Source organism: Medicago sativa, chromosome 1, assembly GCF_051527215.1.
Source record: "Medicago sativa cultivar Bolivia chromosome 1, Bolivia_mono, whole genome shotgun sequence".
Lineage (NCBI taxonomy): Eukaryota > Viridiplantae > Streptophyta > Magnoliopsida > Fabales > Fabaceae > Medicago > Medicago sativa.
Window position 1 is genome coordinate 58,139,803 of NC_140749.1, and position 24,890 is coordinate 58,164,692.

Here is a 24,890-nt window from a genome sequence, read left to right on the forward strand (position 1 = left end):
GCATAGTGTATTTAGTTAGTTAGTTAAATTCTTCTAATTTATTTTGTTAATTTATTATATAGTTAATTCATTTAAGTTTTCATAAGTAGTTCTTGACATTAGGTGTGATAGTAAACATAATTTATTGTCAGTTTTGGAAAATTTCTGTCTAATAAACATAAGATACAGTCACAAACCCTTAATATTATCCTATAAATAGTGTCATTTTCTGTCTGGCTACTTGCTGGAAGTCCACACTCAGTTGAATATTCAAATTTCACGTCAACTTCAAATGATTCAATTACTGGAATACTGGTCATGTACTCATGTGATATTCCTAAGATAAATTCTTAATTAAATCACACATGTCATGTAAGCTGACACAAGAGATGTGTGTAGTGTTTTATGATGATCTCCGCAACTTTAATTGATGATTTAAGCATGCTCCTATGGAATTATGAATTTACTAGTATAATTTTTTCTGTGCCTTCAGAAATTTTAGAGACGTAAAAGCAAGCAGTTATGAGTGTGTTCGTTGCTTAGAGAAGAAAATTAATTTTAGATGAGTTAATTTTATAGTAATATTAATTTTGATTGAAAATTGATTCCATATATTTATTTATAATTATGGCGAACTAAATAAGAGACTTACCAATTGAACATGTCAAAATCAAATTTATATTTCTCAATTCCTAATGATAGATGTAGCAGTAATTTGATGGAACCCTAGAGTCTTTACTTGATCCAGGATGTGTGATGTATATGCAATCCGAAATGGTTTATTAATCTACTAATAAGTCGTTTAATGGCAGTTCCACCTATCACTAAGTGTATGTTTAGTTTTGATGATTCCGAGTAGACAATAATTATTGATTTTGACTAAAAGCAATTTGAATGTAAAGTGATTTATACTTATGTAAAATCAATTCTAAAATCAAAAGCTAAGTTCTAGCTAACTTTAAGTAGAATCAATTTTAAAAATAAAATCAATTCTACTTGAAAACAACTAAACATGTTAAATCAATTTGGGTCCCTCTAGTGGAACCACAAACATACACTAAAATCAAATTTGTGTATCTAATTTTATTTTATTTTTACGCAGTGTGTATCTATCTCAACTGAATCCGTAGACTTGCCAATTTTATACCTCAAAATTGAATCCGTAGACTTGCCAATTTTATGCTTCTAAAATCATCTTTTTCTCTGTTAAATTCAAACAGCAATAAATGAATGGTACAGCAACTAATTGATAGTACATGAAAAACGTGGAGGATTGTTGTGGAAGACAGTTGTTGTGGCATGACATGGCCTTGGCCACAAAATAATGGCTAGATCTCAATTTTAAACCAATCTATACTACCACAAGGGTCACATTAAACACATCTTCAATAATCTATACTTTAAGTGGAAACATGCATGAGGTGGATGATAAAAAGATTTTTCTTGATTTCATTTTATTGCACAACACCAAGACATACATTTGAAAAAGAAAACTTAAAGCATCACTACACTGAGATGAAAACATAATACTAATATCAGCAGTAATTCAATTAACTCTCATTATTGTAAATGTGCACGGTATTGGGAGTTGGAGAAACGGCGGGCGAAATAAGAGCACCTGACATGTATGACATAGGAGAGGGTGGAAGCTTTGGCGAAAGGTGAAGCATTTCCAAGGCCTGTAGTCTAAGCTCCACAGGGTAATCAGCAACACACCCGATTCTCGGACCAGCTCCAGTTGACCATTTACGCGAAAGTCTATGTCCCAATTGGTAGGACTTTGAACCCTTCTTGGAATTGATTCTTTGCAATATAGAAGTCTTGGGCACCTCGGCAGTTCTTGGACTCTGAAGACCACCTGATAGAGTCCTTTTATAACTACTAACCTCCAAACTGAGTTGAGGAGCGTCTTTCTTGTCTACGTCTTTCTTGTCTACGGATGGAGTATTCTCGGTTTCCTCAGATACGTTAGAAGTCATAGAACTTTCAGATGTTAAGGTTCCCTCGCCGAACTTCCCATCCTCGTACATATCAGTGTCATCATTTGGTTTGCGTACCTAAAATAAAAGATAAGTTATTCGATATTCAATAAAAATGTATCAGATTTTTCGGATAAAATCCACAAATATAGAAGGCGAAAACCGACATAGCAACAAAGGTAGGACCTAGCACGCTGGTCTGCATGCTTCTAGTAGACCAACCTCATCGAGATCAAAATGTATACGAATATAGTACACCACATTTCCAAATTAGATATCATAATTAAGTTTGCCCAATATGAAATCATTGTTTAATATCTTCTTGAAGAAACATCCACTGGCCTAAAAAAATTCTAAGAACCTATTAAAAACTACGGTATCGGTAATACTATAGTTAAGTCATAAATATGTTCTGAAGATAATCAATTACCTTTACTTCATCAAGATTGACACCATTTTTTTTTAGATATGATAAGAAGGTATCGAGTGTGTCGTCTGTTGGCCGATAGTGTCCACTATATGCAGAGATGGACTGAAAAGTAAAAGTTACTAAAAATCAAACACTTTTGTCATCACACATAAATTGAAATTTAATACGAGTATAGTCACATATACACCCATATGAAAAAATACAAACCAACACATTGAATCATGAAACCCTATGAAGTTAGTTAATTATACCTCCAGAATTCCATCCTCAGCTTCAAGCCGTCCGGCAGCTAAGGTAGCTCCACCAGCCAAAAAAGAAGAATGATGAAATAATCCCTTCTTTTTCTGTAGGGTTACAACAATGTATCTATATTAGGATTGAATTGAATAGAAAATTGAAAAGTTGAAACAGTGACATAGCTTAAATTGTTACCTTGCCAGCGTAAAGTTTCTTAGAGGTGCTCATTACAAATATCCACTTGGCATCATCAGAGTCATTTTTCGTATGAAATAAATCACCAGATTGCTTGTGTATAATTTTTCCCTCGCAGACAATGTATTCATAGTGCTCTCTTTCTTGCTATTTACGAATTATTAAGAAATGACGAACTGGTTAGAAAAGCAGGAAGAAGCAATAACTTTTGAAAAAATTAACAATAAGTCAATATTATAGTCAATGTCAACTACAATTAACAAAACAAAGAAAATACTAAGTCCAATGAACAGATGCATGCACATACCGGTCCAAGATACTTTATGCATTGTTTTCGGAGCTTTGGTCGGGGACAGCGATCAAGATCAAGAGTTTTGCCATTTCCCAAATCCAACCTGTAAATTAAGAGAGAAAAATTCAGTTACAAAATTCAACAGTGTCCTCTGAATCTGATATACTTTTTTCCAAAAGAAGTATGTAATATTCAGGTGAACCTTTATGAGTCGATGAGTATAAGCACCAATGTCAAAAATAGTTCAAATGGAAAACACTGAATGCACAAGCATATCCATTGAAAGTATGAAAAACACTGAATAACTAATGAGAATTAGATGCTACAGTTAAAGAAATCATGTTTCACTATTTCCACATTGAAATTATATAGCCAATTCAACCTTTTGGAAAAAATTTATCTCACCAATAAAAATATAACATCAACAGTAAATTAGCAATAGAAAAACTGTCTTATTACTCAAATCATATCCAATTCAATCCTTAGGGAAAAGAAAAAAATCTCACCAGTAAAAGAAAGGCTGACCAGAATCAGTTTTGCACCATTCTTCATAATAATAGTGCAAGTTGTGCCCATAGCGATGGCGTGGATCAATCTACATTTCAATTCAAGGCCAATTAAAATACAAAAAACTATAATAAACAATTAATAATAATTGGTCATACAAAAAATTATAAAAAATAAAACAATCATACTCACAGCTTCAATCCAATGCTGAAAAGCCAATTTCTGTGCTTTGGCGTCTAAGGACAAACCTTTACCGACCTGCCACAAAAAAATGGTTGACTTTAGAAATAATCCAACCCAAAAAACCCTACCTTCCCTAATTGTTTTAGGTAAATCAAGGTATCTATGTGCAAACATATATTTTCATCGGATCGAACACTTGACCACATGATTAATAGATCAAAATATGAATTTGGATTCTTAACAGTACAATCACATCAATGGTCGTAGAATCAAGAATGAACGGTGCAAATTTCAATCAAATTTTTTATTTTTATTTCAATTATAACGGTGTTTGAAATATTCATTGTCCGATCTTGATCCAATGACCACTGATGTGGTTGACTGCATGAATGCGAGGAATCCAAATTAACTCAAATATCTATCACATGTGTCACACCATGTTTATACATTTCTTAATCATAATCATAATCATGAAAAACAAAAGCACAATATATACATGCATGTCACAAAAAATAAAAATAATGATTAAAAAATAGAAAAAGCAAAAAAAAAAATGAAAAAAATGTGAATTAGAGAGAGAAAAAGTCAAAGAGGACCTTGGAAGCATTGAGTTTGACCCGTGTCCAACGAGACGCAGCAGTTTCAGGCAAATTAAAGAACGAAATTGTGCTATGATTCAATCGAACAAAATCTATCGCTTGCCACCTGAACAACAATTCAATTTTTTTTTCTCAGAAATCAAAATATAATATATAAAAAAAATTAAATAAATTGCAGAAATAATAAAATATAATAAAAAACATGAGAAGAGAGAGAGGATTGCATGCAAGGCGTACCAAAGCTCTTCCGCGACGACGGCGGAATCAGCCAACCTCCGCCGTGTACGGTAACCACGGTAGACCTTCTGAACATGAACGGCGGCGTTGGAATGAGAAGACGCGCTTTCAAGCGCGTGAGGTCCGGAAAACTGGAAGGGCTGAGGAGTTAATGGCGGATCATCGTGAAGGGAGAGATGAAATGTCGGGTCAGGGTATTCGGAGCTCCGGAAATCCGAAGGGTGAATGTCGTATGAGAATGAAGAAGAAGGGTTTGAAGAGTGAGTTTCAACCTCCATTAAAACAAAACCTTGTAGTAGTTTTTGTTTTGAAGAGTAGTAATGAAACTGTGTTTTTGTGTTTTCAAGAGAGAGATTGTGAAATTGAGATTGAAATGTGTTTTGAAGAGAGGAGTTATTATTAGGAGGAAAGAAAATGAAGAAAAGTTGGAATGTGAGGAGGGGAGGCACACAGGAGGCTGTAGTCAGCTAAGGTAGAGTTATATAGAGAAAAAACACCAACTGTCCTCTCTTGTCCACTTCTTTTTACTATTTTTATTCATTCATTTTTCTATTTCAGTTTTCTATATTTTTACAGATATTGATTAATTGTTTTTTTTTTTTTGTTGAAGAAAGATAATGATTAATTGTTAACTTTATTAATCATAAAATAAAATATTTAAAATATTTTTTCGACTAGAATTTACCTTTTCAATAAGTGAGGTGTCTGAGGTTCGAACTCCGGCCCCAGCATATAACAATGAATGTTACCCCAGCATCTGCATATAACAATGCATGTTCATGCCAACTGAGCTATGCTCACGGGGACTAAAATACTTTTCTTTACTAGACTATATTTATTTAGTTTTAAATAGTTAAATAAATATTTTTGTCTCGTAAATGCAACTCAGTTGGTAACTAAATATTAAAATGTAAGGATCGAAATTTAAACCACGTATTTTCCACATCTTCACACTTACGATGTGTGAGTCTAACCACTAACCTAGTAGAGAGAGGAAAGAAATTAATATTATATCAAAACTTAATTAAATTTTAATAATAATGTTGAGATTACTCTTATTAATATTAAATTTTTCAAAAACTCTTTCTTTTCATCTCTCATTCTTAATTTTCACCTCCTCTCGCCGACAAGCATCTATGAATATGTGATGAAGTTCAATGAAATCTAGAGATTAAATCACAACATCTTTCAAACATTCATACAGGGGTTTTCTAGGTTTTAGGCAAGAATTTTTGCTTTTACTTTTTTTTTCCTTCGTTTGGACTAAATTCATGTGTGTCTATGTTATTAAAATTCATGTATGTTTTATGAAGCCGTGTCGGGGCAAGCGATAAATTTTCAGAAGTCAGAAATATTGTTTAGTAAGAATACATCAGAAGAGGATAAAGAGGCAATAATAAATGTTTTTCAGGTGACAACAACAATAGGGAGTGGAAAGTACTTGGGAATGCCGTCAATAATTGGTCGTAACAAAAGAGCTGTGTTTGGTTGTTTGAGGGATAGGGTATCGAGGAAGATACACCAGTGATCTAGCAAACACCTTTCAAAAGTAGGACGAGATGTAACGCCCGTCTTAATTATTTACTTAATTTAATGAGGATTTATATATTTATTTATATATATATGATTTAAGAATTTAAATATGTTTGCATGATTTATAGATAAATTATGTGATTTTCTAGAATGACGTGAAGTATATTGATGTTGTGAAGTTGTTATGTTGGTGTGACTTATTTTATTATTAAATAAAATAAGATATGAGAAATAAAATAAAAATATTAGAATTGGGCTGTGATGTGTAAAGAGTAAGTTTAGAGGTGAGAAGAGTAATACGAAAAGATAAATAGGGCAAACATAAGTTAGAAACGTTTTTACGTGAAACGCTTTTGGAGAAAAGGGAGAAAAGTCAGAAAAGAGGAGAACTAGAGGGAGAGCTGCGATTTCATCATAACCAGGTAAGGGTGAGACTAATTTTCAATATTATTAAGAGTATGATTCTATAGGATGAATTTAGCATGATCAGGTTAAGTTTTGGTGAGAATTGAGAATTAGGTTTACGAACAATTTTGATGATTGAACCATGAACAGATGTTAGATTGATGCTAAATTAGTGTACAGAACTCAGATATACCATAAGATGATAATTAGATGTTGAATTGAGGTTAGAATTAGGAGATTAAGTGAAAAGTTGGAATTTTTAGGTTTCTGGCCGTACTGACATTCATCGCTCGCACCTGCGAGCAAGAACACTCGCAACTGCGAGCCAGAACCCAGAACTCGCAACTGCGAGCAATGCAACTCGCAACTGCGAGTGACCTGTGAGCCCGCAACTGCGAGCAGAATAACTCGCCACTGCGAGTAAATACGTAGGAACCCAGAATGCACACTTTGCTCGCCATTGCGAGTGAAGTTACTCGCCACTGCGAGTTAGGCTGTTAGTTGCCCAAAATTGTCCCGATGCGATCCTTTCACACGTGTAGTCTTGAGATGACCTTAGAAGTAAGTTAGAGCACTGTTTAGGATGCTTTCATAAGCTCCAGAAGTCTGTTATGGTGACTGAAACTAGAAGTGTTGCTGCATGAATGCTAAAATGATGTTTTATGATATTTATATTGATGTAATTAATTCTTTATGTGAATGTTAACACATTCAAGCGTTGTTAATTGTTGTATGTTGCTGCTGTTTTCTGTTGTTGACTGTTAGTGTCTTGAGGTTGCATGAGTCGGTCTATGTTGTTGGAATTTAAGAAGTCGTCCGTGATTATGAGTCGTATGAGTTGTACACGTCGTTGTCTAAGTTGTTGGAAGTTGAGTTCATTGCATACTCATTAAAGTTGGGGGCTTTAGGCCCGGCAGCCTTTGTGCTCATTAAAGTTGGGGGTTTTAGGCCCGGCAGCCTTTGTGCTCACACGTTGAAGAGCTTATTATGCTCATTTTGTTGTTGAATGGTACCACATGCATTTGCATATCAAGAAGTTTCATGTTGTTCAAGTTGTCAAGTTGTTGTTGAGTTGATAGAGTTGCATGGTCAAAGATGAGTTGTGTTGTCAAGTTGTTGTTGAGTTGATAGAGTTGCATGGTCAAAGATGAGTTGTGTCGTCAAATTGAGTGTTAAGTTGATTATGATTTGCGATGAAAATTAGTAATGGTATTTGATGATTGTATTTGTTATGAAATGAAAAATATGCTAATTGTTAATTGTTGATATGTTATTAATGTTTAAGTTGTTAAATGCATTTTATTAGATTATATGCTTAATGTATTGATTATGAAATCTCACCCCTTCTGCGTATATGTTGCCTCGACCGTGGGTAATGTGCAGGTAATAAAGACTAGCTGTGTTCGTGAGTAGACTCCTCACATCGTGTCGTCTAGGATGCTCTGATACGTAACGGGATGGGGATTGTCTGATGCTTGTTTTCCTTGTTACGTATTTTATTTAATAAATGTTGAACATTTTTATGAAGACTATCTGAGATGTTAAGTTGTGGCCTTTTATGCCAAAGATTTTATGTGACGTTGCGAACTAAATTTCCGCTGCATTTGATTATTGAATTTTATAAAGACAGGTTGCTTAAATAAATAGTATTTCCTAGTATTATATTTGTTGTTAAATGATGTATTGATGTATGTGATGCTCCGTTATGTTGATAAACTCTGATAATTTTTATGAAATTTTTAAGCCGGGAAAACGGGGTGTTACACGAGAAGTTCTTATTAAGTCGGTAGCACAAGCAATCCCAACTTACTGCATGAGCACCAACAACTTTGGGGGGGGGGGGGGGGGGGGCGATTCAGAGGATGATCAACTCATTTTGGTGGGGATCAAATAGAAGAAGGGGAAGAGGGATTAATTGGCTTAGTTGGGATAAATTAACAATGAGGAAGGAATACAGAGGTATGGGTTTTCGACATTTTTTTGGCTTCGATTTAGCTATGCTAGGGAAGCAAGGTTGGAATCTCTTAACCAATCAAGATAATATTATTGTTTGTATTTACAAAGCTAAATATTTTCCAAAATCAGATTTTTTGAGGTCCCGTCTCGGCCACAACCCAAGTTATATTTGGCGTAGTATCCATGCTTCACAGGTATTAGTTAGAGGAGGTCAAAGGTGGCGAATTGGAAATGGTAACAACATTTCGGTTTGGAGTATGCCTTGGCTGAGAGAGGAAGGGAACTCGTATGTTTCAAGTGCACGAGTGCAAGGGAGGAAACACATGAAGGTTGCAGATCTGATGGATTTAAATGGTTCTAGCTGGAATTGGGGGCTGATTGAAGGCATTTTTAATGCGCAGGATAAGGAGACAATTTCGAAGTTGTCGGTGATGAACCGCGACAAAGAAGACAAGCTTATTTGGAGTTTAACAACAAAGGAAGTTACACGGTAAAATCAGCATACATGTATGCGATGGAAACACTTGTTGACAACGAAGAATATAGAATACCGGGATAGTGGACAACGATGTGGAAATTGAAGATACCACAAAAAATAAAAGTTTTCTTATGGAGAGCATTGCGAGGAGTGCATCCAACATGTATGCGTCTTCAAGATAAGGGTGTGCCGTGTACAGACAGCTGCCCTTTTTGACAAACAAATTATGAGAATGATTGACATGTCTTTATTGGGTGCGAAGAGGCAAAATCCGTTTGGCAAACGGCTGGACTGTGGGAATTAATTCGAGACACTGTGAATAATGCTACTAGTTTTGCGGATTGTTTTTTTTCTTTGTTGCGCATGTTAACAAGTGACAAAATTAATGACATCGCTATGATGCTATGGTGTTTATGGCGTTGTCGTAATGACAAAGTGTGGGACGGTGATTCAAAGACTATCAATATAGCTGTCCAGCTTGCACGTGAATCTCTTTTCCAATGGGAGGAAGTGCGGTCCAGACCAGCAGCATCAGTCCAGCACCAACAACCACAATGTAGATGCGGCGATGTTTGAGGCACAGAGGTGTTTTGGTATTGGTATGTGTATTCGAAACTCTAGGGGCCATTTCTTAAAGGCAGCAACATGTTGGCATGAAGGCAACCCCCTCCTCAAGAAGCGGAAGCAATAGGATTACGTGATGCTATTTCTTGGTTTGGTAGATTAGGCCTATCGAATGTAAGCTAGTGGTCGATAGCATATAGTTGATAGGAATACCAACCAAGCAGAGTTTGGTAGTATTATATCCGATTGTCAAGCTCTCTTACAACAACATCCAAACTTTAAGATAAGTTTTGCTAGGAGACAAGCTAATTATGTCGCTCATACTTTAGCACGGACGTCAAGATTACATGCTCGTCACCAACAGTTTGATTTAATTCCATCTTGTATTGAGACTCTTTTGAGAAGTGAAATAATATGAGTTTTTGATTGTAAAAAAAAAAAAAAATCATGTATGTTTAAACACTTATTTTATTTTTTGAAAGAAAAACACTTATTTTATATAAATAGAGTTTATGAATGCTTGCGTAAATTATTTTGTGAATGTTTACGTGAGCTGAGTTTGTGGAAAATTTGAGTTTACGTTCACCTTCGTAAGTCACATTTATATTTTCATTTGAGATTTTTAAAATTTGTTAAGATAATGATTAATTGTGGATTTTAATGATAAAAATAGTTTATTTATTAAAATATTCTTATTATACTAGTATCAATGACAAAAAAAAAATTAAGATATAAAAATATATATAACCGCTAAAAAATATTGATTTCATTACTGTATATCTACCACTACGCGCCTCCTTCGTGGCTTTGTCTTCCCACTCGTTCATTCAATTGAATGGCATTGGCTACTTTTTTTTTACTACTTCAACTTTGTTTGTCTAATTTTGATTTGATTATTTCAACTACTCGACGTTAAAGTTGGTAGCACATATTGAATTCCTTCAATAATTTTTTTTTTAGTATACTTAAGTTTAAGTTTGGACTACTCCATCCCTAACAAGTAACAACTCCTTTGATTAAATTAGAGAAATTAATAAAGTTGTTAAAGGTCCATTTGGTGTGTACTTAGTAGGATAAAACAAATACAATATGATAACGAGTTGAAAAAGAATAGGGTAGAATAATGATATGATAGACATTTATCATATGATTTGTTTAAGAGAAATGATATTTGAACAACTATTTTTTACAACTTTTGTGACAACTTTATCTCTCATACTCATATTATCTTTTTACTTTCTTTCTCTATTGCTTTGGTTTTTGTGTCACTGCCTCATTTCCGTTGTAAAATTTTGGTTGTCACAAAAGTTGTCACATATATGGATGTTCAAATAACGCAACTCCTTATTTAATGGAAATATGATAAGAAACATGATAATATTATTTATTAATTATTTAGGTTTAGATATATAATAGAGATGAAACTTCTCAAACCAATATATGGTAGAGTTTCGTATTGATAATGTGCAATGAAACTCCTCGAAACAAGAACAATAATATAGATGAAAGAGATAAAATAGCTATTTTTATTGTTCTCTTGTGGTGTACTAGTATTTTCCATTACAAAACGAGACATATAACATGAGTCAATATGAGTCAATAGTATGAGCCTTGTTGGCATTTCCCATCCCATCCCATCCCATAAAAAATAAACATTGAACACACGAAAAAACAAACTTATATATACCCACTCCATTCCTTGGTCCCCCAAAATCAAATTTCTACCTCTCTGCTGGCTATAGGCAATAACTTAGAAAGTCAGAATAGAAGAAGACAATGAGAAAAATTGGAATAGAAAGATCGAAGATCACACGAAGCACTTATATAAGACCAATACTCAAGATATGGTCGAGAAAACTTTAACTTCCGCCCACCGTAGTTGAATTATACATACTTGATTTCCTACTTCATTTATTTTTATAATGCACAAAATGTTTAGAAACTATTTTATCCAAACATAAAAGATTAAATTAAATTAAAACGTACTTTTTTTACTAAATATTCAAATAATTTTCATACCGATCTAGATTCCAATAAAAAATATGTTAATATAACTGAAAATAACAATTGAAAATTGTAAAACTAGTGTATCATACATAATACAGTAATATAATTTCTACCAAAAAAAAAAAATACAGTAATACACCGTTATTGTGTGTTGTTTTTTTTTTTTTTTGACAAACCGTTATTGTGTGTTTGTTTAATTCGTTTAATTCAATGAAAAGTGATTTTAACTAAAATCGACACCTTCCCTCAAAACAAATAAAAAAAAAAAAGGAAAAACTAAAATCGATACTCCTACCTTTATTTATTTTTTTCTGTTAAAGTTGACCGTTGACCTGGTAGCATGCATGCATGGTGCATAAAGCAAACGTATGGCTCGACTATGAAGCTCTTTTAGTCCTAAAGAAGGTACTATTAATTCGTTTGTGACACCTTTATGAGCACTCTCACATTAAACATAATCCTGTGTTTTGTGTTGTAAAAAGTAATCCCTCAGGTTCTTATTATAAGAAAAAGTTGACTTTTTAGGTTTATAGAATAATTAATGTATCTTATTGTAAATATAGACTAGATACATCACTTGCACAATGAACCAAAAAAATTAATTGTTTCTTATAATGACCGGAGGGAGTACAAGTTTATGTGAAGGTGCTAAGACAAAAGGTGATGCAGTTATTGCTACGACAAAATTAAGAACTTGTATTTTCAATACAAAGTTTCTACTAATGAATTCATTAACCAATGCTCTTAGGACATTGGTTAGCAAGACCTAAAACATTAATAGAGATACTTACAAATCACTCATCAATGATGTATTCACATTAATAATAAAAGTTAAACTCACTTTTGAAGCGTATAAATCAACTCTTTATCAATTAAACTAATATGTTTTTTCAAGGGAATTAAACCAATATTTATTGGTGAAACACTAGTGCATATTGTTTTATCGAAGAGAAACGCTAAAAATATTATTTTTTAACACTCGATCAAACATTAACTCTTTTATTGAATAAAATCTATGTGAATTCCACCAATTTATGTAGGTCAATTCTCAAAGGACACGATAATTTCATCATATAAAATAATGAATGTCAGAAAAAGAAAATGTTTATAACACCATTTTTAACTACCCTTCCATCCCTTTTTATAATACTACTTTACATAAATATTTTGTCCTTAAATATAAGACTATCTACAAATTTCTAAATGCATTTATTGCCTTCTTTTTTCAAATACACCCTCATCAATAATATCAATATACCTTAAAATATAAAAAGGTGAAGTTAAATATATTTCTCATTCAATATTAGAAGTCATCTCATATGTTCTTTCTTTATGTTATGGTATTTGGTTTGCTCGTAATAAGTCTTGTTTTGATGGGAAACAAATTTTTGCGGAGGATATTGTTTGTAAGGCTTGGAATGTAGTAGATGACTATAATTTAATGTTGAACACACATGTAACATATGATAACCTGGAGCCCTCCAATTCTCCCATTTCTTGGAAACCCCCTCCTCCACATTGTTATAATGTTAATGTTGACGCTGCTGGTCCGATTAACAATATGTGGGGTATTGGTGTTGTTGTTAGAGATTCAGATGGAAATGTTGCAGCAGCAGCTACATGGTCTGTTGAAGCACTTCCGGATCCTGATATTGGCGAGGCATTGGGTGTAAGGTTAGCAATTCAGTTTGCCCTAGATATGGGATTTTTCCAGGTGATGTTTGAAGGCGACTCCCTAAATGTGGTTCGTGGTTTTCACAACCTCTCAAATAATCAATCTTACTTTGGTATGGTTCTTGCTGATTGTAATCGTCTTAGTTCCCGTTTTAATTCTTTTTCATTGAGTCATGTTAAACGTAGTGCTAATACGGCGGCTCACTTTTTAGCTAAATTTGCTTTAAGTTCCTCAGATACCGTTTGGATTGAGGAATGTCCTCCTTGTATTGCTTCTTCTATTGCAGCCGATTTGGTTGCTTAATGAAATCTTGTTTACGTCAAAAAAAATAGATAAATGGTAATTTGTTAATAGTAACATATATTTACGATAAATTTTTTACTTCAAACATTTTTTTTTACCCACAATTTTTGTAAACTATTCTTATAAAAAACGGATGAAGAATTGCACACGTTTTGCCTCACTTTGGACTGTTTACTGCAATCCAAAGACAACTCACCAGTGCAATAACTAATGCTTAGCTACGCAAATACACGCGGGCCAATAGAAGCATATCACAATTTATATTTCATCACCCTATTCTTTTCTTAATGCTATTATTGACTATGCAATGTGTCCCCAACTGTTTTTATACTACACAACAATGTGTCCTTGCTTTAATAAACACCCTTGTACCCTTTTTTGTTGCCCACATTATTTATATAAATGCTGACGAAGGATTTCCTTTTTCCTCGACTTTTCTTCGGAATAGACTCATAGATTAGAAAGAACGAGTGTTAAAAGAGAGTGTTTTTAGCTTTGCAATGATAGTAAAAAAAATCTATTGTTTTGGACTGGGCATCAACCCACACCGTCGACCTAATAAGTAGCTGTCTAACAACCTATAATCCTCGTCGGACCAATTTCTTTTAAATTTCACTCTCTTTTAAAAAGCTATAGTAGAGTACAATTTTTTTTTTGTTTTACATGAAATTTCATAAATTTTATGTTCTATTAAAATAACTTTTGTTAATTTCATAAGTTTCATCTATACTAAGTGAAATTGTTAATCGGTCTAAACCTTAAGTTTGAGACATGATTGTAATTTAATTGTCTTTTTTTCTTTTTATAAAGCAAAAATGTTTGATTATTAGAGAGTACAAGGCATACTGAATCCATTATACAGGTGTGGGGGCTATGCCAAGCAAAAATGGACAAAAAAGAAAACAACCCATCATTTATTTGATTGGGTACCTTTATCTATAATAATGTTGCATGTGCATTCCGTGGAGAGAGTTATAGTCAAATTTGTGCTTCATTAATTTTTTTACCAAGTTTATTGTTGCATTCATCATTCCTCATTACCTTGCACCTTCTTCCACAAAATAAGTAAACAACACGTGAAATTAATTTAATTTCAAATATTGAAATTTTCTATGGTCCCATATACCCAGAATCTATTGTCTACTAGTGAATCCTTGACTCTTGAACTTGAGAGTACGCAATTCGTAGTGTTTTCCTCTTCCATTCATGACGGCTAGTACCATTTTTTCTCTCATAAAAAAACAAGAGAGTGGGTTACGGTCCAGAGAGTTGTAGACCCTGACATATAGTTTTTAATCAACTAACTCAAGGAAAATAATAGTTAAATATGACCTGATTAGAGGAATTAATAAGTCCTTTTAGTCTATGTTTGATTCCATTTTAGAAGGAGACACAATTGATTCTAAATGTGTATAATTGATTTTAATATATTTGAATGATCTTCGATATAATTGTTAATTTGTTTCTCATTGAAAACCATTTTACATAAATGTATTTAAACATAGATTAGTTTAAATTTTATTTATTTATTTATCATAATCGATTTTATAAAATCAATATATTTAAAATCAAATTTAGTACCCAAACACATATTTAACCAAAGTCATCGAAAAAGAAAGAAATTAAGAAAAAGATGTGTATCACTTTCAAGGTTCTTTTACTTTTGTTTCTTTTGATATATGTCGTTGTCCGAGTTTTGGATGAATATGGCAATAAAGTAGAATAGTACGTATTTGATTTGATGCCCTCAATAATTCAGTTTGGAAGCAAAATTGTACTTTGATATTGTTGGTTAGAATTTAATATGTACTATTGGATAAGAATAAGATTCCCAGCTAAATAAGTACAGTAAACTAAGACCATATGCAATGGTTGTTTAATTATTGTTGAAAGCCAAAATAAACCAAAAAAATCAGTCCAATGGTTGTTTAAGTTTGGTTGAAACCGAAAAATTGTTTAGCAGAATAAACAACTTTTCTCCTGCCAGCGACGGACACGCGTCCAGCTTTAATTGCTTCAATCCGGAGCGTGTGCTACACGCGCATACATAGGCGCGTGACAGCAGGGAGGGAGAAGAGAGAGAATCTCCAACGGATAACAATGGACACGTGGCAGTTTTTTATTGGCTGTCCGGATTCTTATCATTTTAATACTTTCACCTCAATTATTTCGTCCAAAATTAATTTAAAAAAATAAAAAAAAAATACCAAAATTCATGATTTTTTTTTCTCTATAAATAGAGACTTGGTTTATTTGATTTGGACACAGAAAAAAAAACCAAGTTTTTCACTATATTAGTCTTATTATTATCTTTCAATTAGCAAAATTAGTGAAGTTGTTATCTATTTTTGTAGTGAAATGGAGAACAATAATAACAATTTCAACAACCAGAATTCTTCTAGTTACCCACATGGCTACCAAAATCCCAACAATTTTCAAAATCAAAATCATCAATTTTTCAACCATCCTCCTCAAAACATGCCTAACTATGGTTTTCCATCAAGTTTCAACCCGACATCCTCTGCTCAAAACTATACTCAATATATGAACCCGTCATCCTCTGCTCAAAACTATACTCCATATGGATCTATGATGGGATATTCATCTCAAACACCCCCCTCAAAGACCCTCGTTTGGTTATATGTCAATGGGGACTGAAAATGTTCAGAGTGTTGGTGCACCTGAATTTCCAGGATTTTCAACACAAATAACTCCTGGTGGCATGGCAGCTGCTAATCAAGTCACTCCTGATCCAGAAGATTTAACTCCTAAGAGCAAGAAAAGCCAGCAACCAGGATGGACCACGCAACAAAATTTGGTGTTAATCAGTGCGTGGATTAAATATGGAACAGACAGTATTGTTGGCAAAAATCAGAGAGGTTCAACATTTTGGAATCTTGTTGCTGATTCTTGTAATGAGTATTGCTCATTTGATGAACCACGCGATCATATTGCATGCCGAAACCGTTTTAATTATATGAGCAGCAAAATAAATAAATGGATTGGTGCTTATGAAAGCGCTAAGCGTTTGCAAGGAAGCGGTTGGTCGGAAAATGATGTTTTGAGAAAAGCGCAGGAATTATATGCATGTGGAGGGACTAATAAATTTATTTTGATGGAAGAATGGCAAGCTCTCCGTGATCAACCACGTTATCTGAGTCAAGTAGGAGGAAATATTGGCTCAGGAAGTAGTGGATCTAAGAGATCTCACGACGGTGATGCATCTGGCTCAAACTCTGTAGGATCTACTGCTCGTCCAATGGGTAGGGAGGCAGCTAAAAAAAAGGCTAAAAAGAAAAGCAAGGACGGTGGCGTGGAGGAGGTGGCAAAAGAGTGGGTTCAATTCAAACAAATCAGGGAGACTGAGATTGAACAAATGAAAGAGTTAACCTTGGTGAAGAAGGAGAAAAACCAACTAAAGAGAATGGAAATGTATCTAAAGTTAAGAGACGAAGAGCATCTCGATGACGAAAAGAAAAATTTGTTGGAAATGTTGAAGCGACAGCTGTTTTGAATTTGTTGGAAAAATTTGTTTGTATTCGGTCAAAATTGTCATTGTTGTCTAGTCCCGAGTGTGTGCTTTAATAATTATTAGTGTTGTCTAGTCTAGTCCCCAATGTATGCTTTAATAATTATCAGTGTTGTGTAGTCCTCAATGTTTTCTTTAATAATTATCAGTGTTGTCTAGTCCACACTGTTTGCTTTAAAAATTGTCAGTGTTGTCTAGTCCCTACTGTAATAATTATCCGTGACTTTATTTCCCATACTATCTCAATGTTTGCTTTAATAATTATCCACACTGTTTGCTTTAATATATCCACCACACAAATCTCACTAACTATTTCACCTACTATTCGTGAGAATGTCATCCACACAATATGCTTATATATAGAGACTCATACCTACTTCCAATATCACAAATCTCATTCATATCTACTTCCTATATCACAAATCTCAATCTACTTCCAATATCACAAATCTCATTCATATCTACTTCCTATATCACAAATCTCATTCCACTTCTAATCTTTCAAAAAAACTATCAATGGATCCTTTTGATGATATGGAAGCCTACACACAAAACCGTCATAATGAAGACACTTTTATGGTCAACCAATTTATTCAGCGTCGAAAAAATGCAGAGGAAAAGGAAAAGAATGCATCTCGTAGAAGAAAATATATCAATAGAGATCATGCAGCGGCAAACGAAAGACTAATTGAGGACTACTTTGCCAATGAGCCTACATATGACGATGCAATGTTTCGTCGTCGGTACAGGATGCAAAAACATGTTTTCCTTCGAATCGTTGAGGACCTTTCAAGTAGTGATGACTACTTCACCCAACGATTTGATGCAGCCTATAAAGAAGGTATATCTCCCTTAGCAAAATGTACCACAACAATGCGAATGTTAGCATATGGTGTGGCAGCAGATGCGATCGATGAATATATCAAAATTGGAGGTTCTACAGCATTGGAGTGCTTACGTAGATTCTGTCAAGGAATCATACGATTGTACGAGCAAGAGTACCTGAGAGTACCAACCGAAGATGATCTGCAAAGAATACTACATGTTAGTGAAATGCGGGGGTTCCCAGGGATGATCGGGAGTATTGACTGCATGCACTGGGAGTGGAAAAATTGTCCTAAAGCATGGGAAGGTCAATTTACTAGGGGGGATAAGGGAACCACCACAGTCATTCTTGAAGCAGTTGCATCTCATGATCTATGGATCTGGCATGCCTTTTTTGGATGTCCGGGAACGTTGAACGATATAAACGTTCTAGATTGGTCGCCAGTGTTTGATAATGTGGAACATGGAAAGGCTCCAAGTGTGAGTTTCTTCGTGAATCAACGTCCCTATAATATGACATACTATCTAGCTGACGGTATCTACCCTTCTTATCCAACTTTCGTCAAATCCATTAGACTTCCTCAAAGTGAACCCGATAAGTTATTTGCAAAATATCAAGAGGCATATCGGAAGGACATCGAACGTGCATTTGGAGTTCTTCAAGCTCGATTTAAAATCATCCGTGAACCAGCTCGCTTGTGGGACATAGGCGATTTAGGTATCATCATGAGGACATGCATCATATTACATAATATGATTGTTGAGGATGAACGGGATACATATTCTCAATGATGGACCGATTTTGAGCAATCTGAGGAAAGTGGATCTAGTACACCGCAACCACCACCATACTCGACCGAGGTGTTACCCGCTTTTGCAAATCATGTACGTGCTAGATCCGAGTTGCGTGATTCAAATGTTCATCATCAATTGCAAGCAGATCTAGTAAAGCACATATTGGCAAAGTTTGGAATGTTTAGGAATTGAAGATAATTTGTATCGTACTAATTACGTTATTTGTGTGTTGTGTGCTTAGTTTATTGTTTAGCATTTTAAGTTATTTGTGTGCCGCGTGCTTAATTTCTTGTATTGCATTTCAAATTAAGAAAATAATTAAATATTTAAATAAATTTTGTTTAATTATAATCGTTAAGTGTATATTATTTTAATTTAATTATAATTGATATTTTTATTTTTATGTAATTAAAAATATAAAAATATAAAATTAAATAATAAAATTAAATAAGAATATGAATTAAAAAAGTGGTGGGGTAGAGTGTTGGTGGGGTAGATTGTTTAATGTTGTTTAACCATTGGAGAGGGTTATTTGTGAATGTTTGTTTAATGTTTAGGTGGAAGAGAGAGAAAATGATGTGGAGTGTTGGGAAGTGAAAAAGTGGATGTTTAAATAAAAAATGATGTTTAACCATTGTAGATGGTCTAATTATCAAAATACGTTATCAGGAGACCTAATAGTTGTAGAATTTTGTTTATTTTTATGTGCTAAATATTGAATCAAAATAATGGGAAAGATGTCTAAGCATATTTGGCTCAAATCAAGAGGAAGAGGAACGATATCTCGTACATTTTACCAGATTGATACACTGATAAGAGAAGTATATGCAAGTGATTGGTCTTATATTGCAATCGATTGAATTTTTTGTGAACTAAATATCTACGCCTAATTACAAAGACTAATGACTTGAGTCAGAGTTCGTTACGAATTCGATGGTTGGCTTTGCACCAACACTTGTGCTGTTTTATATTAATAAATAAATTTTCCTTTGTAAAACAAACATATCCCTTAATATTTGTCAAAAAAAAAAAAAACATATCCCTTAATAATCAACCAACTCAATGTTATACCAAAAAATATTGAATGGATAGTATCAATAAAAAAATTCAATGAAAGGGCCTTACTATTCGTTAGCATTTTTTGTTGTTGAGAAATATATATACCAATATTGTCAGAAATAAGTGTTATTTTTGATTCTCGTTTGTATAACTCAATTGATAAGAACAATACATTATATATATATCAAAATTTGAATTCTGGATTGCTCACTTATTTACCTTAAAAGGTAAATTTCTAACCACAATTCTACTTGAACAAAAAAATTGTTGAAAATATTTTATTATGAGTTATGTTATTTATTAGAACCATATGTGAAATACAAAAATTGTTTATTTATGAGAGTCAACAAATCTTCAATTTGGGTATTGGACACAATACAAGGGAGTATGGGATGAAGAGTGAAAACAACCGATAAATAAACATTCTCCGTTTTGTCTAATACCTTTTGTAAAAATCACCACCATTTTTTGTCTTACTTTGTAACACCATTAGAAAAAACACCATTTTCCTTTTATTATTCCTCAACCATCACAAATACCAAATTACATCAAACTAAACTAAGAATTGAACATGTCGATACAACCTCCCCTTCAAGAAAATAGCTCTTTAGCACAATACCAAAAATTATATTGGATGAAAACCACTTTGAAGCTCATGCGGTCATACAATTATGAAGAAAAAAAATTGCGTTATTTAGACACACAAAATAGATACGTATCCAATATCGAACAAACAGCATTTCTGATTTGATTCTTTTTTCAACAGAATTAAGAGAAAACAACGATTAAATAAATTCAAATGTACCTGAAGGTTAACACAATATTGATGTCAAATTATGTATCCACAAATAAGATTACCCCTAGCACTAGAGGTAAATACAAAAAACAACAATAATTGTTTTAAATACAAAAAACAATAAATAAATGCCTGAATTTTATTTTTTTTTTAAAACTAATCATGTAAGAAATTGTTGTCCAATAATGAGGTGACGTGGTGTTCTTCCAAAAGTATGGGAGGTGTTAAAAGTGAGTCTATGAATTTTTATTTCAAAATCAAAAAATGGCACCCATATTTTAGGCCCATAATTAAATCCATCGAAAAATATATGAAACCCTAAAATCCATTTTACACAAAACCCTTGAAATTGAAATCTCTGAACACAACCCTTTTGCATTTCATTCTCAAACGCCGTCAGCGTAAAGATGAAGGTTGTTGCTGCCTATTTGCTTGCTGTTCTTGGTGGCGACAACACCCCCCTCCGCCAAAACCATCAAGGACATCCTCGGATCCGGTTCGTTTCTTCAATTGTTTTTGTTTTTTAAGATTTTTTTAAGAAAATTATGCTCAATGTTTTTTGCTTATTAGTTTTGTGTATCAAGATATTGTTATTGTAGTTATGTTTGTCACAATTGAATTTTAATAATTTTTGGAATTTGATAAATGGGTTTGTTTGCAGTAGCGTAAATTAGGGTTCCTTGATTTCAATTTTTTTATCGGATTGTGAAATTATTGTCAATTAAAGTGTTACTAATGTTCATTTTTACACGCCAAACATGTTCACATCGATGATTATTTAAGAAAATGACATAATTGAATGTAATCACATGTGTTAGTTGTATCGGTATTCGACATTGACCTGTGTTGGACACCGGACACACATTCAATTAGAAGTGTCGGCTAGATAGCTAACCACTGATTTGACATGACACCTTGAGGGGTTTGAACTCGCTGATTTGAAACATAACTGACAGGGAATTTGTTGTTTGATTTGCAGTTGGAGCAGACGCAGAAGATGATAGGATTGAGTTGTTTTTGTCTGAAATTAAGGGCAAAGATATAGCTGAGGTTATTGCTTCTGGTAGGGAAAAATTGGCATCAGTTCCTTCTGGTGGTGGCGGTGTTGCTGTTGCTGCTGCACCTGCGAGTGGTGGTGCTGCTCCTGCAGCTGCTGAGGCAAAGAAAGAGGAGAAGGTGGAAGAGAAAGAAGAATCTGATGATGTAAGTTCTTTTTCTGGGTTCATATTACTTCTTTCATCATTTAGCTATTATAGTTATGTTGTTATATCTATGCGCTATAAGTGGTTTTAAACTTGCATTTGGTTGGCGAGCCTAGTTTAATTTGCATTATGTGTTTTATACTCGAAAAGGTTCTTGATTTGTACTTAGGTAAGCTTTGATCAATCCCCTGTAGTCAATCGCCCGCTGTAGCAGTGTTGCATAATTTAGCGGCCACTAGCCATTATGAAAAACCCGGTTGCATTACGGTTTTAGTACCATCTATAGCAATTACACCGCTTTTGATATATATGCTGAAGTTACTGTAAAAAGTCAAATATTCCCCCAACTTGTACTTTTGAAGTGGTTCCATTCAATCTTTTTAGTCATTTCACACTAAAATTTATTTTCTTTTTATTGGTTATGAAAATGAATAGTATGAACTGTGATTAATAGCTATGAATTTTGTCTATTCTATTTTTGAGATCTTTTATGTGATTATGTGTATGGTATTATGTTATATATGTTTTGTATTGTTTTGCTAAACTTTGACGTAGTGGTCATACCATGCCTTGCTATACAACTGTAATGTTTTATGGGTTGGCTGCCACACATCACTATCCGCCATTGACTTCATAGAATCACTCATAATATGGTTAATGAACTTTGCTATTTGTTTTTTTAATAATTGTGAGTAGTTATGTATATTGTCTTGGCTTGAGATTTTTGTGCAAATTCTAAGCGTGTATATTTATGATTATTTAATCTTCGACTTTTTTCTTGCAATGCAGGATATGGGTTTCAGTCTTTTTGATTAAGTCTACAGATGCTGAGTTCGTCGAAGTTTTGTTTGATATATAATGGAGTGTGATTTCATTTCAATGATTAAAAACTAAGTTGGATGGATTCAGTTTGGTATTTTAGTTTCTTAATGTTGGAGTTATATTTTGGTTATGACAAAGTAGTTTATTTCTTGTCTTTTTCACCAGACATTTCAGAAATTGATGGATCCATCTAATTAAAATTTGCATCTATCGTAGTTTTAATGTAGTTCGATGCTATGCCAGTTGCCCTCGAATATATTGATACACAGCACACTATATTTACTTCGACCAAAATCAATTTGTGATCACATATTACTAACTAGGTGCAAGATGATCACATAAGTAGTAAAAAAACGACATGATTATCCATCTGGACATCCAACAAAAATAACAGGATTTGTAAAAATGAATGACCGGCCATATTAGAATAAACGTGTCTGGCTCTTATGTATTAAAAGTGATTTTAACATTCTGTTTTTATATAAAAAAAAAAAAAAAAAGAGCTGAGTTTTTTATGCTTGTTTACGATTATAAAATAGTTTTTGTGCTTTTTTGTAAATTTTTTGTAGCAAACAAAAAAGTAAATAATAAAATTGATTTTTTTTCTTAGATTTTATTTTATTTTTAAAATAAAACATTTGAAATCTTGTAAAATTGTTTTTTTTTTCTTGCAAAATAAAACTAACAAACTGGCTCATAAAATGAATCATATGCTATTCCACTACATATATGAGGAAAGATTAAATAACACAACTCAATGATATGTATTTTCCAAATTTTATCATTTGAAGAGGTACGTGTATTCTTTAAATGTTAGATAACACAACTCAATGTCATGTATTTTTCAAACTGGATAGTGGTAGCTACACTCTCTTTTCAACACTCTTTTTTTTTTATTGGCTTAAATCATGGTCTCATATTTTAGAAATGAGTTCCACTTATAATGGTGGATCATCCATTTGTTTCATTCAATAAGGGTCTGTTTGGTAAACACCAAAAAAGAGCTTTTAGCTCTTAGCTTCTAGCTTATAAGCTCATTTGACAAAAATAGCTCTGTTTGGTAACACTTTTTGACCATGAGCTTATAGCTTATTTCAAGAGCTTATAAGCTATTTTTCAGAAGCTATTCCAAGTAGCGTTTGAGCTTATAGCTTATAGCTTCTCATATTTTCTTCCACTTTTACCCCTATTGTTTTATCTAAAATCCATTTTTACCCTTTTATTATAATTTAATTCAAACCTACAATTCCCTAATATACATCCCTCGTTTTTTTCCTAATAAATATACATCCCTCGTTAGTTTTTTTTTTGACAAATACATCCCTCATTATTATTTATCTCACTTGTCTTATGTTGCTGACAATATATATACCTCCATTTATCTTTTGCCTTATGTTGCTGACAATATATACCTCCATTTATCTTTTTTTTTTTTGACAAAATACTTATGTTGTTGACAAAAAATATATATACATCCGTTGACAAAAAAGTATATATACCTCGTTATACTTAAATAAATTTTTTAGTGAATAAAATTTAATTTACAATATAAAAGATATATTAAATTTATAAATTTCAATTACTTTTTAAAAAACAAAATTGAATTAAGAATTCCTGAATATTTAAATATCAAGTTATATAAACTTTATATTTTGAATTAATAATACCCTTTTATGTCATTTTACATTTATCAGCTAGTTAAACCGCTAATTTTACCAAACACTTCAACTAGCTTATCAGTCATCAGTCATCAGCTAGCTTATCAGCTAAAAGCTATCAGCTAGCTTATCAGCTAAAAGCTATCAGCTAGCTTATCAGCTATCCGCTATTTTTACCAAACAGAGCCTAAGAGAATGATTGTTTTTTTTGAATCGGCAAATATTATTAAACGCCATCCCCGCAAGACGCAAGGTATGGACGAAACAAAATACAAATGGTGCCGCATATAGACGGTACACCATAACCACCTAAAAAACCCCTGGAGATAAACCCACCATAACACATAACCACCTAGAGCAAACTCTAAGGGTATGTTTGGTATAGAAGAGAAGTTGTGAAGAGAGAAATAGGTAAGAGAGAGTTTGAGAAGAGAGAAAGAGGTGAGAAATAGAGTAGATTTGAGTGATTGTTTGGTATAAGAGAAAGATAAAAGAAATAGAGAAGAGAGAAGTTTTGATTGTATCAAAAAGTACAAAAATACCCTTGAGATAAAAAAATCTCAAAAAATAATTTAATTAATTCAATCATTTGATATAATTTTGAATAGTTTAAATAACTAGATTAATTTTACTACCTATCATATT

The 24,890-nt window shown here is 33.1% G+C and overlaps 4 protein-coding genes and 1 pseudogene across 5 annotated transcripts; 4 read left to right on the forward strand and 1 right to left on the reverse strand.

The window, feature by feature from the left end:
* Positions 1-1,401: 1,401 nt before the first annotated feature.
* LOC146955758 (IQ domain-containing protein IQM3-like) lies at positions 1,402-5,089 on the reverse strand. Its single transcript, XM_085723604.1, has 9 exons — positions 4,639-5,089; positions 4,399-4,507; positions 3,812-3,877; positions 3,619-3,707; positions 3,128-3,215; positions 2,821-2,967; positions 2,640-2,732; positions 2,389-2,490; positions 1,402-2,036 (listed from the first exon to the last, which is right to left on the reverse strand). The coding sequence occupies exons 1-9, from the start codon at positions 4,914-4,916 to the stop codon at positions 1,530-1,532; spliced, it is 1,479 nt and encodes a 492-aa protein (XP_085579730.1). The 5' UTR covers positions 4,917-5,089; the 3' UTR covers positions 1,402-1,529.
* Positions 5,090-13,142: 8,053 nt separating this feature from the next.
* LOC146955759 (uncharacterized) lies at positions 13,143-13,559 on the forward strand. Its single transcript, XM_085748961.1, has one exon. The coding sequence runs from the start codon at positions 13,143-13,145 to the stop codon at positions 13,557-13,559; it is 417 nt and encodes a 138-aa protein (XP_085605087.1).
* A 2,641-nt stretch (positions 13,560-16,200) lies between these two features.
* On the forward strand, positions 16,201-17,163 carry LOC146955760 (glutathione S-transferase T2-like). The gene has a single exon (XM_085713794.1). It carries the CDS (start codon positions 16,201-16,203, stop codon positions 17,071-17,073), a length of 873 nt encoding a protein of 290 aa, XP_085569920.1. The 3' UTR covers positions 17,074-17,163.
* Positions 17,164-17,604: 441 nt separating this feature from the next.
* LOC146955761 (uncharacterized) lies at positions 17,605-18,705 on the forward strand. Its single transcript, XM_085748962.1, has 2 exons — positions 17,605-18,149; positions 18,234-18,705. Exons 1-2 carry the CDS (start codon positions 17,605-17,607, stop codon positions 18,703-18,705), a joined length of 1,017 nt encoding a protein of 338 aa, XP_085605088.1.
* A 2,200-nt stretch (positions 18,706-20,905) lies between these two features.
* LOC146955762 (large ribosomal subunit protein P2A-like) lies at positions 20,906-22,748 on the forward strand (annotated as a pseudogene). The gene is made up of 3 exons (XR_015017772.1): positions 20,906-21,059; positions 21,543-21,766; positions 22,555-22,748. The product of XR_015017772.1 is annotated as a large ribosomal subunit protein P2A-like (transcript).
* The last annotated feature ends 2,142 nt before the right edge of the window (positions 22,749-24,890 follow it).

Bases quoted from the DNA above. Each gene is read 5' to 3' on its own strand.
- LOC146955758 (XM_085723604.1), bottom strand. From the start codon at position 4,916: ATGGAGGTTGAAACTCACTCTTCAAACCCTTCTTCTTCATTCTCATAC. The intron at 2,733-2,820 runs GTAACAATTTAA...GTAACCCTACAG, and splicing joins AGAAACTTTACGCTGGCAAG to AAAAAGAAGGGATTATTTCA. The intron at 2,491-2,639 runs GTATAATTAACT...TTTACTTTTCAG, and splicing joins CTGAGGATGGAATTCTGGAG to TCCATCTCTGCATATAGTGG.
- LOC146955761 (XM_085748962.1), top strand. From the start codon at position 17,605: ATGGATCCTTTTGATGATATGGAAGCCTACACACAAAACCGTCATAAT. The intron at 18,150-18,233 runs GTTCCCAGGGAT...TCAATTTACTAG, and splicing joins CATGTTAGTGAAATGCGGGG to GGGGGATAAGGGAACCACCA.
- LOC146955760 (XM_085713794.1), top strand. From the start codon at position 16,201: ATGTCAATGGGGACTGAAAATGTTCAGAGTGTTGGTGCACCTGAATTT.
- LOC146955759 (XM_085748961.1), top strand. From the start codon at position 13,143: ATGTGGGGTATTGGTGTTGTTGTTAGAGATTCAGATGGAAATGTTGCA.